The following is a 12788-nucleotide window of genomic DNA, read 5'->3' as shown; positions in this document are numbered from 1 at the left end:
TTGTCAGTGATAATTTAGATGTTAACGACCTTTACCAAATGTGGATATAGTTAGTGACATCAGGTTTCATCACCAGAAACGTCCTCTAATCAAAAATATGTAGTTGTGAGTAATCTAGTTTCTATTTGAATCATTGCATCCTTGCAGATCAAAACCAAAACTTTTATTATGTCACTTATGTTGTACTGGACAAAAGATAAAAACATTATCCCACGCGCTCTAAATTTCTCATCAAGGCGCGTGAAGTGTATTTAAGAGCCCAGATTTTCTGTTTGTTTCCCGGGAAAATTGAACTCACGAGAAGTTAGAACCGTCGAAGGCAGAGATCTAACGCCATAGCTCTAAGATTCTATCAGTTATAGGACTAAAGGGACGAGCTTAATCTTATGAAATGCTTATCCTACCAAAAAGTTCGTCTCCTTCTCCGACATTGCGCTCACCGTTCGTTTCTCCGTCCCGGCAAGGAATTGCACGCCGTTTTAACCACTTCTGGATTGAAGAAAGCTCCCAGGTCGTATCTTAGCAATGCGCTATTTCAGTTTTATGCTTCCTCTGGTGAAATGGTTACTGCCCAGAAACTGTTCGACGAAATTCCTCTTTCAGAAAAAGACAATGTGGATTGGACCACTTTGTTATCCTCTTTTTCTCGGTATGGATTGTTGGTTAATTCGATGAAGCTCTTCGTGGAAATGAGAAGGAAAAGAGTAGAGATTGATGATGTTTCTGTAGTTTGTTTGTTTGGCGTGTGTGCCAAGCTGGAGGATTTGGGTTTCGCTCAACAAGGACATGGGGTTGCTGTAAAGATGGGGGTTTTGACTAGTGTAAAGGTTTGTAATGCCTTGATGGATATGTATGGGAAATGTGGGCTTGTGAGTGAAGTCAAACGTATTTTCGAGGAGTTAGAGGAGAAGAGCGTTGTTTCATGGACGGTGGTTTTGGACACGGTTGTGAAATGGGAGGGGTTAGAGAGAGGAAGAGAGGTTTTTCACGAAATGCCTGAGAGAAATGCTGTTGCTTGGACGGTTATGGTTGCTGGGTATTTGGGAGCTGGGTTTACAAGGGAAGTATTGGAGCTTCTGGCAGAAATGGTGTTTAGATGTGGGCATGGTTTGAACTTTGTCACTCTTTGCTCGATGCTATCGGCTTGTGCTCAATCGGGAAATCTGGTAGTTGGAAGATGGGTTCATGTGTATGCATTGAAGAAGGAAATGATGATGGGGGAGGAAGCAAGTTATGATGATGTGATGGTGGGAACGGCATTGGTTGATATGTATGCTAAATGCGGAAACATAGATTCTTCCATGAACGTCTTCAGATTGATGCGTAAGAGGAATGTGGTGACATGGAATGCTTTGTTCAGCGGGTTAGCAATGCACGGGAAAGGTAGAATGGTGATTGACATGTTCCCACAGATGATAAGAGAGGTGAAGCCAGATGACTTAACCTTCACTGCTGTCTTAAGTGCTTGCAGCCACTCGGGGATAGTAGATGAAGGGTGGCGATGTTTCCACAGCCTCCGGTTCTATGGTTTGGAACCTAAGGTTGACCATTATGCATGTATGGTAGATCTTTTGGGCCGAGCTGGTCTTATTGAAGAAGCAGAGATCTTGATGAGGGAAATGCCAGTGCCTCCGAATGAAGTTGTCCTCGGTTCGCTTCTAGGCTCGTGCAGTGTCCATGGAAAGGTGGAGATAGCCGAACGAATTAAAAGAGAGCTTATTCAGATGAGTCCAGGCAACACAGAGTATCAAATACTTATGTCCAACATGTATGTTGCAGAAGGAAGGAGTGACATTGCTGATGGGTTAAGGGGAAGTCTGAGAAAGCGAGGCATCAGAAAAATACCTGGTTTGAGTTCCATTTATGTTAATGACTCAGTACATCGGTTTAGTTCAGGAGATAGATCACATCCGAGAACGAAAGAGATCTACTTGAAGTTGAATGAAGTGATTGAACGGATAAGATCAGCTGGCTACGTCCCTGATGTCTCTGGCCTGGTTTCACATTCGGAGGGTGACTTGGAGGAAAAAGAGCAAGCTTTGTGCTGTCACAGCGAGAAATTGGCTGTCTGTTTCGGGCTTCTGGAAACAAAACCGAGTACACCTCTTCTTGTCTTCAAGAATCTGAGGATATGTCGAGATTGTCATTCGGCTATGAAGATTGTTTCAAAGGTCTATGACCGAGAAATCATCATCAGAGACAGAAATAGATTTCATCAGTTCAAGGGAGGTTCTTGTTCTTGTTCCGATTATTGGTGAACAGATATGAGAATGACAAATTTGCAAAATGAGACAAGGTTGAGACAATGGAGGAAAATTTCATTGAAAATCTATAAACGACTGTACTACAATTCAAATGCATACAGAAGTTGTGTCCTGCAAAAGGTGAAGAAGTAAAGTAAAATGTGTTAATTTTATGAAAAGTTAGGGTGAAATCAAGAAGCAAATTCTCAAAATCTTGATCAAAAAGAGCATCATTCTCTTCTGATCAGTGGGAAGGTCCAGTATCTTCCTTCTCTGAATCATCTTTGTTCCCAGAGTTTGGAGAGTTTTCAGCTGTTACCGTCTCATCATCCTCGTTCTGAAGAAGCGATGAGAATGATAAAGGGTTGTACGTCGAGCTAGCCTTTTGTAACCCTCTTATAGCTCTCATTGCAGCGAGTGTACTCTTATATATATCAAGATTTTCATTGCCGAGAGTTGAGGAAGTCTCAGCTGAGATTCTTGGGGAGTTGTGCTGATGTGAGCTTGAGTGTGCTTGCACTGCGCTAGAAGACTCTACAACTTCCGCTTCTGAAGGAAAAAGAAGCTCAAGATTGGCCTCACATTCACGGACTAACCTAGTAAGTGGCTCTGTAGTAAAGAAGGGTTGATGGAGAACAAGCTGTGTGAAAGGCAAACGTAAAAGTCCACCTGTTCTTTTATCGTACTTCTTCAAAATCTTGACAAGTCCTAGAATGGAAGATGTTTTTAGCATACAGTAGTAATGTGTTACAAAAATTGGTTTTCTAGTTAAAATATATGATTACCTGCAAAATTAAGGGAGCTGTAGTTTTTCAGGAGCACCATCTCGCCATGAATGGTAACAAGGTCTCTCCGAATATCCATCATTTCTTCGCTGAACTCACTTTCTGATGCAAATTCCCCATTCTTTTCTTTAACTTGCTCGATTCTTTCCTTGAGCTCCTGTTTGCAAAATGATGAACACACACTAATCAATTAGAGCTTCATATGTCTATAAACAAGCAGAGCAAGAAGATGACCAAGGCTCATAAACCATACTAATATCTAAGCAATGTGATCTCGATTGTGATATACCACAGAGCAAATAAACCACTGTATCATTACATCAATACAGACAAACTCACTTGAAGCACAGAGAAACTAGATCCAATTTGATTAGAGATCATCACTAGAACTACCTCCGGTTTCAACTACTAGCAATTTTGTTCTAGGATTCGAGATTAATCATCCAATCGAAGATAACCTATGGAATGATTCAATTCTAGAAACTTGTTTAGCTTCTGAATCAGTAATCACATGAACCAAGTTCTAACTTGACCTAAAATCCTGAAGCTAGAATAAATTCGGAAGCAAAAACCTGTAATCTGATAACGAAATCTTCTTCCTTATCAACGTAAAAATCGTTAAACTTCTCAAGTTCATCGTTAAGTATCCTCACAAACGAACCCTGGAGATCTTCCGATGGCCTGACGCCGGGAACCACACCGCCGTCGTCGGCGGCGGAAGAGATGTTAGTAGTATCAGCAAATACTGGACGCGAATCGTTGTGATCGGAATTGGCGGGTCCAAAATCGGCGGAGTAATAAGGATAATATTTGAGAAGCTTTTTTAAAGGTTTATAGCAAAGGAACTTGTCTCTCCACTCTGGTAAAGTTTCTTCGAGGTGAGTACGAAACTCTTTGCCGAATTTCATGTAGAAAAGGCTCTGTGTTGGATCTAAATGGAGAAGACGGAGATTGCGACGGTGCAGAGCTCGTGGATAAGAACGAACGCGAGAGAGAGAGAGAAAAGCGCGAGAGCAAGGAATCTTACAGAGAGAGAGAGATAGAATCTGATGAAGTGGACGTGGATGCTTCTGATTAAATATTGACCATTGATCTTCTTCGTTTTTTTTCTTCATTAACTTGTTAATTTGGATATTTATCGATCAAGAAATTCGGAACAAATATGCATTGGTGGTTAAGTACTAATTGAAATAATGTGGTAAAATTGTTACTTGAAGTAATTATGTAAATGTAGTGAATAATTTGCGGATGTAATTATGTGGAATAATGTTTTGTTTCAATAATAAAATATTAAGATGCTCCAATAGAAAAAGGTTAGATTAAAAGTTAGCTGGACGACATAAATTGGCACAAGCGAATCAATTATCATTAAAATTCATCTAAACAAAGTGATTCTGTTCGTTTTTCTTCGGCATTTGATTATGTTAATTTTAAAAAAATCAGCAAGTTGTGATTATATGCATATACAATATGTCCATGAAGTTCCATGAAATAACATCACAGAATTATAATAGCTTTATCTAAAGTGGCTCTTAACCAGATCGTCAACCTGAGATGAGCCTCTGACGAGCTTGAACGGGCATGCACCTATAATAAAATAGAAAGAACCAAAAAAACTATTGAATAATATTCGTTATATTCCAATAGATTAGATTCGTCTTCCCATATAATGAGATTCCCTTATATTTTACGTATAACTATAAGCGGATCCAGAATTAAATCCACTTATATTCATAGACTATATCACTTTAAACAGTACTTATCACTAAAAACTATACAATTAAATGTTGATGTTATAGTCACGACTCTAAATTCTTATTGGCTAAAGTGTGTGACCAGGGTTTGTTTTTATATATTTAAACATATTTATTCATGCCTCCAACATTTAGGCATCTGTAGTTTCGTTTTTAATAGTAGGAAGAAGAAAAAAGAAGGGAATGAAAAGGTGAGGAACGACTTTAACTACTGCTTTAGCTCAAACGGGACGTTGACAACTTCTTCATATGGTACTATCAAGAGCCTGAATAATGTCAGCCTTTAAGTGCTCAAAGTCTTCAACACAAAAAGTCCAAAACTGAAGCCGAAATCGACGCGCTCATTGTGCGAATGGTAAGAAACTTGAATTTCGCAGTTCGACGACAACCACGCGTGTTACGTTTGGGCTGACTTTTATATTGCCCATTGGGCTACAATAAGCTCAGTTTTTTTCATATTATCCATAGACCCACATAATTCAAAAACGTAGGTCGACAAATGAATATGTCGCCACTGAAGTAATGGTAATTTACACATTGGTAGTTGTTTGAACTTTTAAGCCGTGGTGGAAAGTGTAAGAGAGATCCCGAAATCAAATTCAAACTACATGATTGCTTGGATTGAATCAGACAACAAACCAGAAACGACAATAGCAATTTTTCTTTGATTAACTCAGATACACAAGAAGTTGGAACATGCTTTTTAGGACCAATTTTTTTCTCCCTTTCTTAGATTGTGTCCAATGGGACCAAGTAGAGTAATATAAGGACTCTTGCAAAACGAAGTATATAACGCAAAACCGGGACACTGAGGTCCTTAGTGTTATAGATAATCTGGTTAAGAGGTGAGGTGTATGTGAATGTGAACGGTGTTATTGGATGACAACAAATGGAAAGATGTTCTTGACTCGGGTTTTAAGCCAATGGCAATTATGGCTCCAAAAAGGTCTTAAAACCGTATAATATGCTTTTCAAAAACACATTTGTTCCTTCTTATGCTAAAGGATGAATCATGAAAGAAGAAATCAAACTAACCGGGGAGACATCACCCCCAGCTTTTGGCATCTTATTGTAAAGAAAGAAGAGTGGTTTAATGATGAGCGGTGGCTTCAACCTTCTTCTGTGACATCGATTTGATCTGCAGGTGAAAAAGCAATTTGTTGGTACTTATCTTAGCATATACTACTAATATTCAAGAACATTTCAGGTATAGAGACATCTAAGTTATAAAACATTTCCGGTTTGCAAAGAGATAATCAGTGGAGGAACCAGGATGAGCAAACAACAAGATTGAACAATGTAAACCTTTTTAGAGTTTGCAACATGATGAATGAACCAGAGATTTTGCTCAAGGCATCACATCACTGGCTCAGCTACTCAAAGAGAACAGAGGAGACTAACAACCAAAAACATTTAAAAGCTAGTAACTTCAGAAGCAAAAACCAGAGAAAGACACCACAAAGTGGTGTTTCAACAAAGTCGTTTAAAAATTGCTGACGACTTGTAGAAAAGTAGCATATGATAATCTAAAAGGGATTATAAGATCAAAACTCAGGCATAATCAGTGGACTAGCAGAAACAACAAACTAACAGAAGGAGTAAAGCAGCATTCTGCAATTCACATCTATAGCTCGAGAGCACTGTAAATTCAAACAAAAATTTGCTATCTCACTCTTAACTACGATCAAAATCATAAATTTTCTGATGATAAAATTTGTGTAGCCACCAATTTCGAGATAACATGTCACCAACAATTCAAATGTTACAATCACCAGATGATGAAAACAATTCATTAATCAATATTATTGCAGATTCATAGCAGATACGAGCAATATAATCAACAATTTCGATAAAAACAAGACAAAATTGAGATAGAATATGACCTTAAGGACCTTGAGCTTCATGTTCCCATAGACGAGACCCAACCCAAAAGCCGAAGCACGAGCCACCTGATCATTGAAGCAATAGACTCGTTGAATCACACAAACTCTTTACAAAAGAAAAAAAACGAATCTGTGCTACAGATCGAGAATCCGATTAGAGAGATGAATTACCAGAGCAAGAGAGCTGGTGCCGGAGTAAAGACCTGGAGGTAGCGTCATTGTCAAATCACTGTTGGTCTCTCGGAGTCGTCTTCGGAGAAAGAAAACCCTAAAAATCCCAAATCAAGCGAAGCTTCCGTAATCTCAAAAAAAAATCGCGATTCGTGATGGTGGAATTGTTCGCTCCTTTTTCGTAATATTTATTTTCCTTAACCCGAGTAAACTGATTATTGGGCTTTAAATGGGCCTCTTATATTCTCGTATTACATAAAGGACTAACATAGATCTAAACCTAATTACTTTTTAGCCTAATCTCTAAAAACTCTTTTAAGAAAATCCAAATTTTATCCTATATTTTATTGCTATAATAATTTAATTTTCTCAATGATTAATATCGTTTCTGAAATTTTGGGATATTATTTGGGTCCACTTGCAACGGGTCATATCCAAATAAATATAGTATCCTATTTATCACTACGATTCATATTTATTATTTCATTATGAAATATTGGCTTGGTCTTTTTTTTCGGCTTTTGTGTTTCTTATATTATTTTCACAATTAATATGAAAAAAATGAAAAATCGGATTCGAGAGAGAGAGGCAAAGCCCAAGGCAGAAAAGGACATGAAACAACCAACATTTAATTTTCTCATATAGTAATCGACATGTCAACGTGTTGTTTTTATCACATCCACATTATCATCATGTAACTCTCAATCTTTCACATTTCTTACGTAGTTAACAAAATAAAATAAAATAAAATTGACCACAGTATATGTATACTTTCTAGTGTAGTGGTTACTGGTTAATTAGTAGAGTGATTTTGGTTTAATTTGTAGAAGTGGTAACGTACAAAAACTGTGTTCAAGATAGATTTTTTTAATCCGGGGGACGGTTGATATGTAGTAATCGTGTTCGTCAGAGAACATTCAATATCTTGGATCTTAATGAATCAAAAAGATACGATTCGGTCACTCAAGAATGACCAAAAATGTCTTCAAGTTGCCGAAGACCAATGCTTTGCAGCAACCTATTCATGGCGAAAGACGTCCATGAAATGATGTGCTCATGCATGTTTTTATGTTATTTTAACTTAAAGCATCTCGGAGCAAAATAATACTACAAGAAATATAGAAACACACTTTGAATCTCTAGAAATAGACGACTAAACAAGTTTTGTTGGAATTTTCTTTTTATCTTTTGCATCATTAAAGCACAAAACTACGTAAACAAATAGCAAGCAAAACACTAATTAATAGTTAACAAAAATTAATTACATTGGGATCAAAGTATTTTGCATGGAACAGTTTTGGTCTCCGGACCTTGAAATCTATGAACCATGCATAAACTATCTTTAAAATTCTAAGAAATTGAACAAACATAAACTTCATGCTTGTCTTTTTTTTTTTCTCTCTCTCTCTACGACGTCCTTTTTTTGGAATGTTAATCCAAATAGCATAATTTAGTGAAACAGTAATTAAAGAAAAAAGAAAGCGCAAAAATTGGATTAGTTTAAAAATTGTCTAATCAGAGTTTAAGCACAAAAACTAGAAACTAAAAAAGAATCAAAAACATTCCCAACAAATATCAACCCTTAGATTCAGAACATCGGTGAATCCGACGGTGAAGGATCTACAAAGTTAAAAATGCTGTCCAAGTAGTTCTTGTTGTCCTCATAGTAGTTGCAGTCACCACCACTACTCTCGCCGGCCGTCTCGTTTTTATCGCCGGAGAAACTCCGGTCGATTGAATCACCACCGAGCAAGAGACCCGTGAACCCTTCTTCGATTCCTTCTCCCATCTGCGTAGTTTCAAACTCGTGCATCGTTGAATTGATCCAATCGTGTTCAGGTTCTTTCATCAGAGTCACACCAGTTGATGATCCGACAAACTCTATCTTCGCCGGGATTGATTCCTTCATCTCAGAGAATGACACTGTAGATGTCGGAGATTCAAGCTGTTGTTGATCTGCATTGTCTTACAAAACTCAAACAAAGTTCCAAAGTTTAAATTTTGCGGAGACTTAGTGTGTTTCTTTGGTTTACCTTCGTGTGGTTTTGTTGTCCAATTAGGTAACAATGACTTGTGAGTGAATCCATGATGATGATGAGGTTGAGATGATGTTTTGGTTTGGTAATGTTGTAAATGAAGAAGCTTTGATTCTCTAGCTAGTCTTGCTTCAGCTTCAAGCCTTGCACTTTCCCATTGAGCAGTGTGGCTAAGTATAGCTGCGTTCTTGGATAGACCAAGAGAAGATAAAGGAGTCTCGTTTTTGGGTTTATGAGTCACTGGATCAATCCCCATTTTCACTAACCGTTTCTTCAAATGAGTGTTCCAATAGTTCTTGATCTCGTTGTCTGTTCTCTTTGGCAAATGAGTAGCAATCGCTGACCATCTATATACAAACAAAAAAAGAATCATGAAAACTTTAGGAAAAGATTTGTGATTGTTTTGTTTTGTTGCAAGAAGGACCAGACCTGTTTCCTAACAGAGCATGGAGTTGGATAATGGTTTGTTCTTCTTGTAAGTTGAATTTGCCTCTTTTGATGTCAGGTCTTAGGTAGTTAGTCCATCTTAGTCTACAACTCTTTCCGCATCGATGGAGACCTGAGAAGAGAAAGGAATAAATATGAGAGAAAGTTTTGATTATAGAGCACAAAATGTGGAAAGATTCACTAACCAGCTTTCTCAGGCAATGAACGCCAACTTCCATGACCATGTTCTTCAATATAAGCTAAAAGTTTCTGATCCTCCTCTGGTGTCCAAGGTCCTTTCTTCAAACCCAATTTGTCACAACACGGTGATCTACCCATTGTTTTGAGAGCAAAGAAATAAGAACCAAAACTCTGATCTTATTAGAAGAAGGAGAAGGTAAGAGATATCTTCTACTTATTCATGTGATGATCATGATCATCACTATCAGAACACAAAAGTTTGGCTACAGTTGTGGAAATGTTACAAGTGAAGCATATCTCAGTGAAGAAGGATGATATATAGAGGAAAGAGAAAGACACACACAACAAATGAATCCCTTTTTCCCCGGCTCACTCACATGGATGAGCATTTATTAACAAAATGGGGTCTATAGAAGTTATTACCTTTGTGGCTCGAAGACCTGGAACAAGTCCCCCCTAAATAACTCACACAGAGATAAAAGCGGTGATCTTTTATTACTTACCACTGTTACTTTTCCATATCACAAGATTTAAAGCGGTTATATTTCTTGTGCTAGAAGTAAATTCAGGTCACTATCTACCCTAATAGCCTTATAGCCCTCACTTTGATGATCTTAGTTATATTAAGATCAATATCTCAAATTTATTTTTACATGTTCAGCTTCTAGCACTCTAATATCTTCATCCGAAATGCCATCATCGTTCTTCCGCATCAAACTTACCTATAAAAGTTATAAGAATATAACACATACTAAAATTTCAACAATCTACTTTTATACAATGGTTCAAAATAAGAAGAGATGCCTTTGGTTTGTTAGCTAGCTTCAAATTACTATTATTGGTAGTTTAAGTCTTTAAAAGTCCATACTGTTGTTTTTCTCTCTATGTAAATGCTAAGCCTATAACTAGTTATCTTTTATAAGTTACACTACATCATCATCAAAATCTTATAAATTGACTTTTTTCTGCTTTGACATTTTCTTATCTCTCATCAACCTTTACTAAAAAGAGTAGATAGTAAATGCTGTGAAATGGCGGTGACTAAGAGGAAACTGACACTACAATAGTAAATAAGTGAGACAGAGAGCATAAAGTAGGAGAAAAAACTTAGTGGATGCAAGTTAAGTAAGCATATGCATAGAATTTCTTCTTTATTCAGTTTTTTTTTTTCATTAATTCTCTTCAAATGGTAAAATTTAAACTTGCGTAAGCAAACGATTAGAAACTTTATGACTACAACAAAATTCACACGGAACTCTATATTAGTTATGCACTAGGCACCAGATAAACCCTTTATATACAATAATAGTCTTGCAAAGTGAGGGTTCTAGGTTTGAATAAGTTGCGTGTATATATATCTTATGTGTAGTTGTAGAGAAAATCACTTGGTTGCTACATTGTCCTTGATGTCAAGTCCAAGAGTATCTACATCTTCAAATTGATTTTTAAAAAAACTAGAATATATGAGAACAATGAGCTTATACTCAGTCACCAGAACCCAAATCTACTTAGATTGATGTTTAAATCAATGGTACGGAAACCGGTTTAACCTCATCTTGTGATCTTATATGGTTGTGGTACCTTGCAGGTGTACAAATGTTATCATCAAGGTAAATTATCCTGCCAAGAAAGGTAGATGATTTATGAAGGCAAACGGTGACATTAAAGAGATTTTACAAGACCAAATTAAACAAGGTAGAGTAGCTAAATGTGTTCCATGAAGGCAAAAGATGGATTTATTGAGGTGGGCCTCCAAGCTTTGTGGGGTAAGTAAGAAGTATCTTCATCGAATCAGAGAACGATAAGACAAAATCATAAAGAATTGTACAAATAAACACAAAAAGAAATCAGTTTTTAATAAAATGAATAAATGTGAATATGAAAGTTGAAGAAGAAGAGAGAGGAAGAGAGCTCATGGATCAAAGAAGAAAATCATATTGGCTGCAAATGATGTAAAGGACAATGGGGACAAACCTCTTTAAATGTCTTGCTGATACCATATTGCCAGCTCCTACACTCTGTATGGTCCTTACATACTTCAAGTTAGCCTTCATAAATGACGCCACTTGTCGATATTCTATCGATCCACGATTCCGATAAAAAGACTTCCCACATTTGATGCTACAAATCTCCTGCATAAGTGTACTTGATCAGACATTGCAAAAAGCAAGAAGTCACACTTATGAAATCAAAAACACCGAGCCTAAATACATGCCATGTGAGAAGTAGCATGCTCAATCTGCAACATTCAGACTGAAAAGATTCAACACTTGTAGTTTGGTTCGGTAGTTACTTTGTTTTAGCTGGTACGTACATAAGAAATGTTTTGTATCAATAAACTATCATACAATACAAAACTTGGATATAAAGAAGGGGAAAAAAACAACAAGGATCACTATTGACTTAATTTCAGGAAAAGACATTAGATTAGCCAAATCTCTTTTTGTTACCTTTTGAGAGTTTATGCATCAACTTGACAAATAATAGCAATTAAGGCGTGGAACAAAAGTCTTTAATCACATCTTAAACAACTCTTTCAGTGGAAAGGAATCTGATAACAAATTTTCATGTCTAAAGCTAAAATTAATGATACCTATATCCATTTCTCCCAAATATTTCAAATTTGATATTTGTAAAAAAATAAAAAAAATCAGGTTTCTTCAAACATAATACAATCCAAAAGATATGATCAATTAATCAATCATCAACCTACAAGTCAACAAAGAAAAAAAAAGGCCAAACAACATAAGAAAACGTGTTAACCACAAAAGGCGAAACATAAGACATTACTAGTGAGTTAATTCATAAGATTGGCAACACACAACCAACAAAGAAAATCTCAATTAATTAAGCAAAAGTAATAATTTAGTACAACAACATGAGTCAATTGTCAAAGGGCCGACTAAGTTAATAAAATGCTGACTAGTGAGGGATCACTTCCTCGCAAAGTCACCTTCAAAAGGAGAGTACATAAATTATTGAGGACGACCAAGAAAGGAAGAAACCCACCACACCAACAAGAGCAGCAGCTACTGTACTAGATTTAACTCACCTCTCATTGTTCTCCCCAGTTCTCTGTTTACTTGTGATTAAGAAATTGCTCTTCTCTGCTTAGATGTTTATGTGTCTCAAATTAAAAATATTTTGTTGCTCAAGAGAGGTGGAGTTTATTTCATCTTCGTTTTCATTGTAATTTACTAATTTCCTATATTCTGTTATTGGAATAGAAACTTATCGAGTAAGATATTGCAATCACATTTATCATCTATGTGACTATTGGTGCGTTTAG

General features: G+C 36.7%; 4 protein-coding genes and 4 long non-coding RNA genes across 13 annotated transcripts; 3 read left to right on the top strand and 5 right to left on the bottom strand.

Moving 5' to 3' along the window:
* Window positions 1–132: 132 nt before the first annotated feature.
* Window positions 133–2258, top strand: AT5G15340 (Pentatricopeptide repeat (PPR) superfamily protein; the record flags this gene model as incomplete). The annotated part of the gene is made up of 1 exon (NM_121538.2): window positions 133–2258. Exon 1 carries the CDS (start codon window positions 387–389, stop codon window positions 2256–2258), a length of 1872 nt encoding a protein of 623 aa, NP_197038.1. The 5' UTR covers window positions 133–386.
* Window positions 2259–2299: 41 nt separating this feature from the next.
* On the bottom strand, window positions 2300–4157 carry SPX4 (SPX domain-containing protein 4). 2 transcript variants are annotated; one of them, NM_001343398.1, is made up of 3 exons: window positions 3601–4157; window positions 3029–3185; window positions 2300–2951 (listed from the first exon to the last, which is right to left on the bottom strand). In NM_001343398.1, exons 1-3 carry the CDS (start codon window positions 4141–4143, stop codon window positions 2488–2490), a joined length of 1164 nt encoding a protein of 387 aa, NP_001330175.1. In that variant the 5' UTR covers window positions 4144–4157; the 3' UTR covers window positions 2300–2487. The 2 variants fall into 2 exon arrangements, with proteins under 2 accessions (NP_001330175.1, NP_568312.1); NM_121537.3 differs by having other exon boundaries at window positions 3601–4109.
* A 1297-nt stretch (window positions 4158–5454) lies between these two features.
* On the bottom strand, window positions 5455–7061 carry AT5G15320 (ATP synthase E chain). 2 transcript variants are annotated; one of them, NM_121536.3, is made up of 3 exons: window positions 6837–7061; window positions 6666–6731; window positions 5455–5920 (listed from the first exon to the last, which is right to left on the bottom strand). In NM_121536.3, the coding sequence occupies exons 1-3, from the start codon at window positions 6882–6884 to the stop codon at window positions 5873–5875; spliced, it is 162 nt and encodes a 53-aa protein (NP_197036.2). In that variant the 5' UTR covers window positions 6885–7061; the 3' UTR covers window positions 5455–5872. The 2 variants fall into 2 exon arrangements, with proteins under 2 accessions (NP_197036.2, NP_001078590.1); NM_001085121.1 differs by having other exon boundaries at window positions 5651–5920; window positions 6675–6731; window positions 6837–6996.
* Window positions 7062–8060: 999 nt separating this feature from the next.
* On the bottom strand, window positions 8061–9860 carry MYB16 (myb domain protein 16). Of its 4 annotated transcripts, none has more exons than NM_121535.4 (4): window positions 9505–9860; window positions 9302–9431; window positions 8870–9219; window positions 8061–8792 (listed from the first exon to the last, which is right to left on the bottom strand). In NM_121535.4, the coding sequence occupies exons 1-4, from the start codon at window positions 9635–9637 to the stop codon at window positions 8425–8427; spliced, it is 981 nt and encodes a 326-aa protein (NP_197035.1). In that variant the 5' UTR covers window positions 9638–9860; the 3' UTR covers window positions 8061–8424. The 4 variants fall into 4 exon arrangements, with proteins under 4 accessions (NP_197035.1, NP_001330733.1, NP_001330734.1 ...); NM_001085120.1 differs by having other exon boundaries at window positions 8304–8759; NM_001343396.1 differs by having other exon boundaries at window positions 8870–9431.
* A 1283-nt stretch (window positions 9861–11143) lies between these two features.
* Window positions 11144–11425, bottom strand: AT5G02395. Its single transcript, NR_142597.1, has one exon. It is a non-coding gene; the product is annotated as an other RNA (long non-coding RNA).
* Window positions 11426–11472: 47 nt separating this feature from the next.
* AT5G02375 lies at window positions 11473–11717 on the top strand. The gene has a single exon (NR_142596.1). It is a non-coding gene; the product is annotated as an other RNA (long non-coding RNA).
* Window positions 11718–12232: 515 nt separating this feature from the next.
* On the bottom strand, window positions 12233–12576 carry AT5G02365. Its single transcript, NR_142595.1, has one exon. It is a non-coding gene; the product is annotated as an other RNA (long non-coding RNA).
* On the top strand, window positions 12441–12645 carry AT5G02355. The gene has a single exon (NR_142594.1). It is a non-coding gene; the product is annotated as an other RNA (long non-coding RNA).
* Window positions 12646–12788: the final 143 nt, after the last annotated feature.

The sequence above is a fragment of the Arabidopsis thaliana genome, chromosome 5 (genome assembly GCF_000001735.4).
Source record: "Arabidopsis thaliana chromosome 5, partial sequence".
NCBI classification, from domain to species: Eukaryota; Viridiplantae; Streptophyta; class Magnoliopsida; order Brassicales; family Brassicaceae; genus Arabidopsis; species Arabidopsis thaliana.
This window is presented reverse-complemented; position numbering and strand designations above follow the sequence as displayed.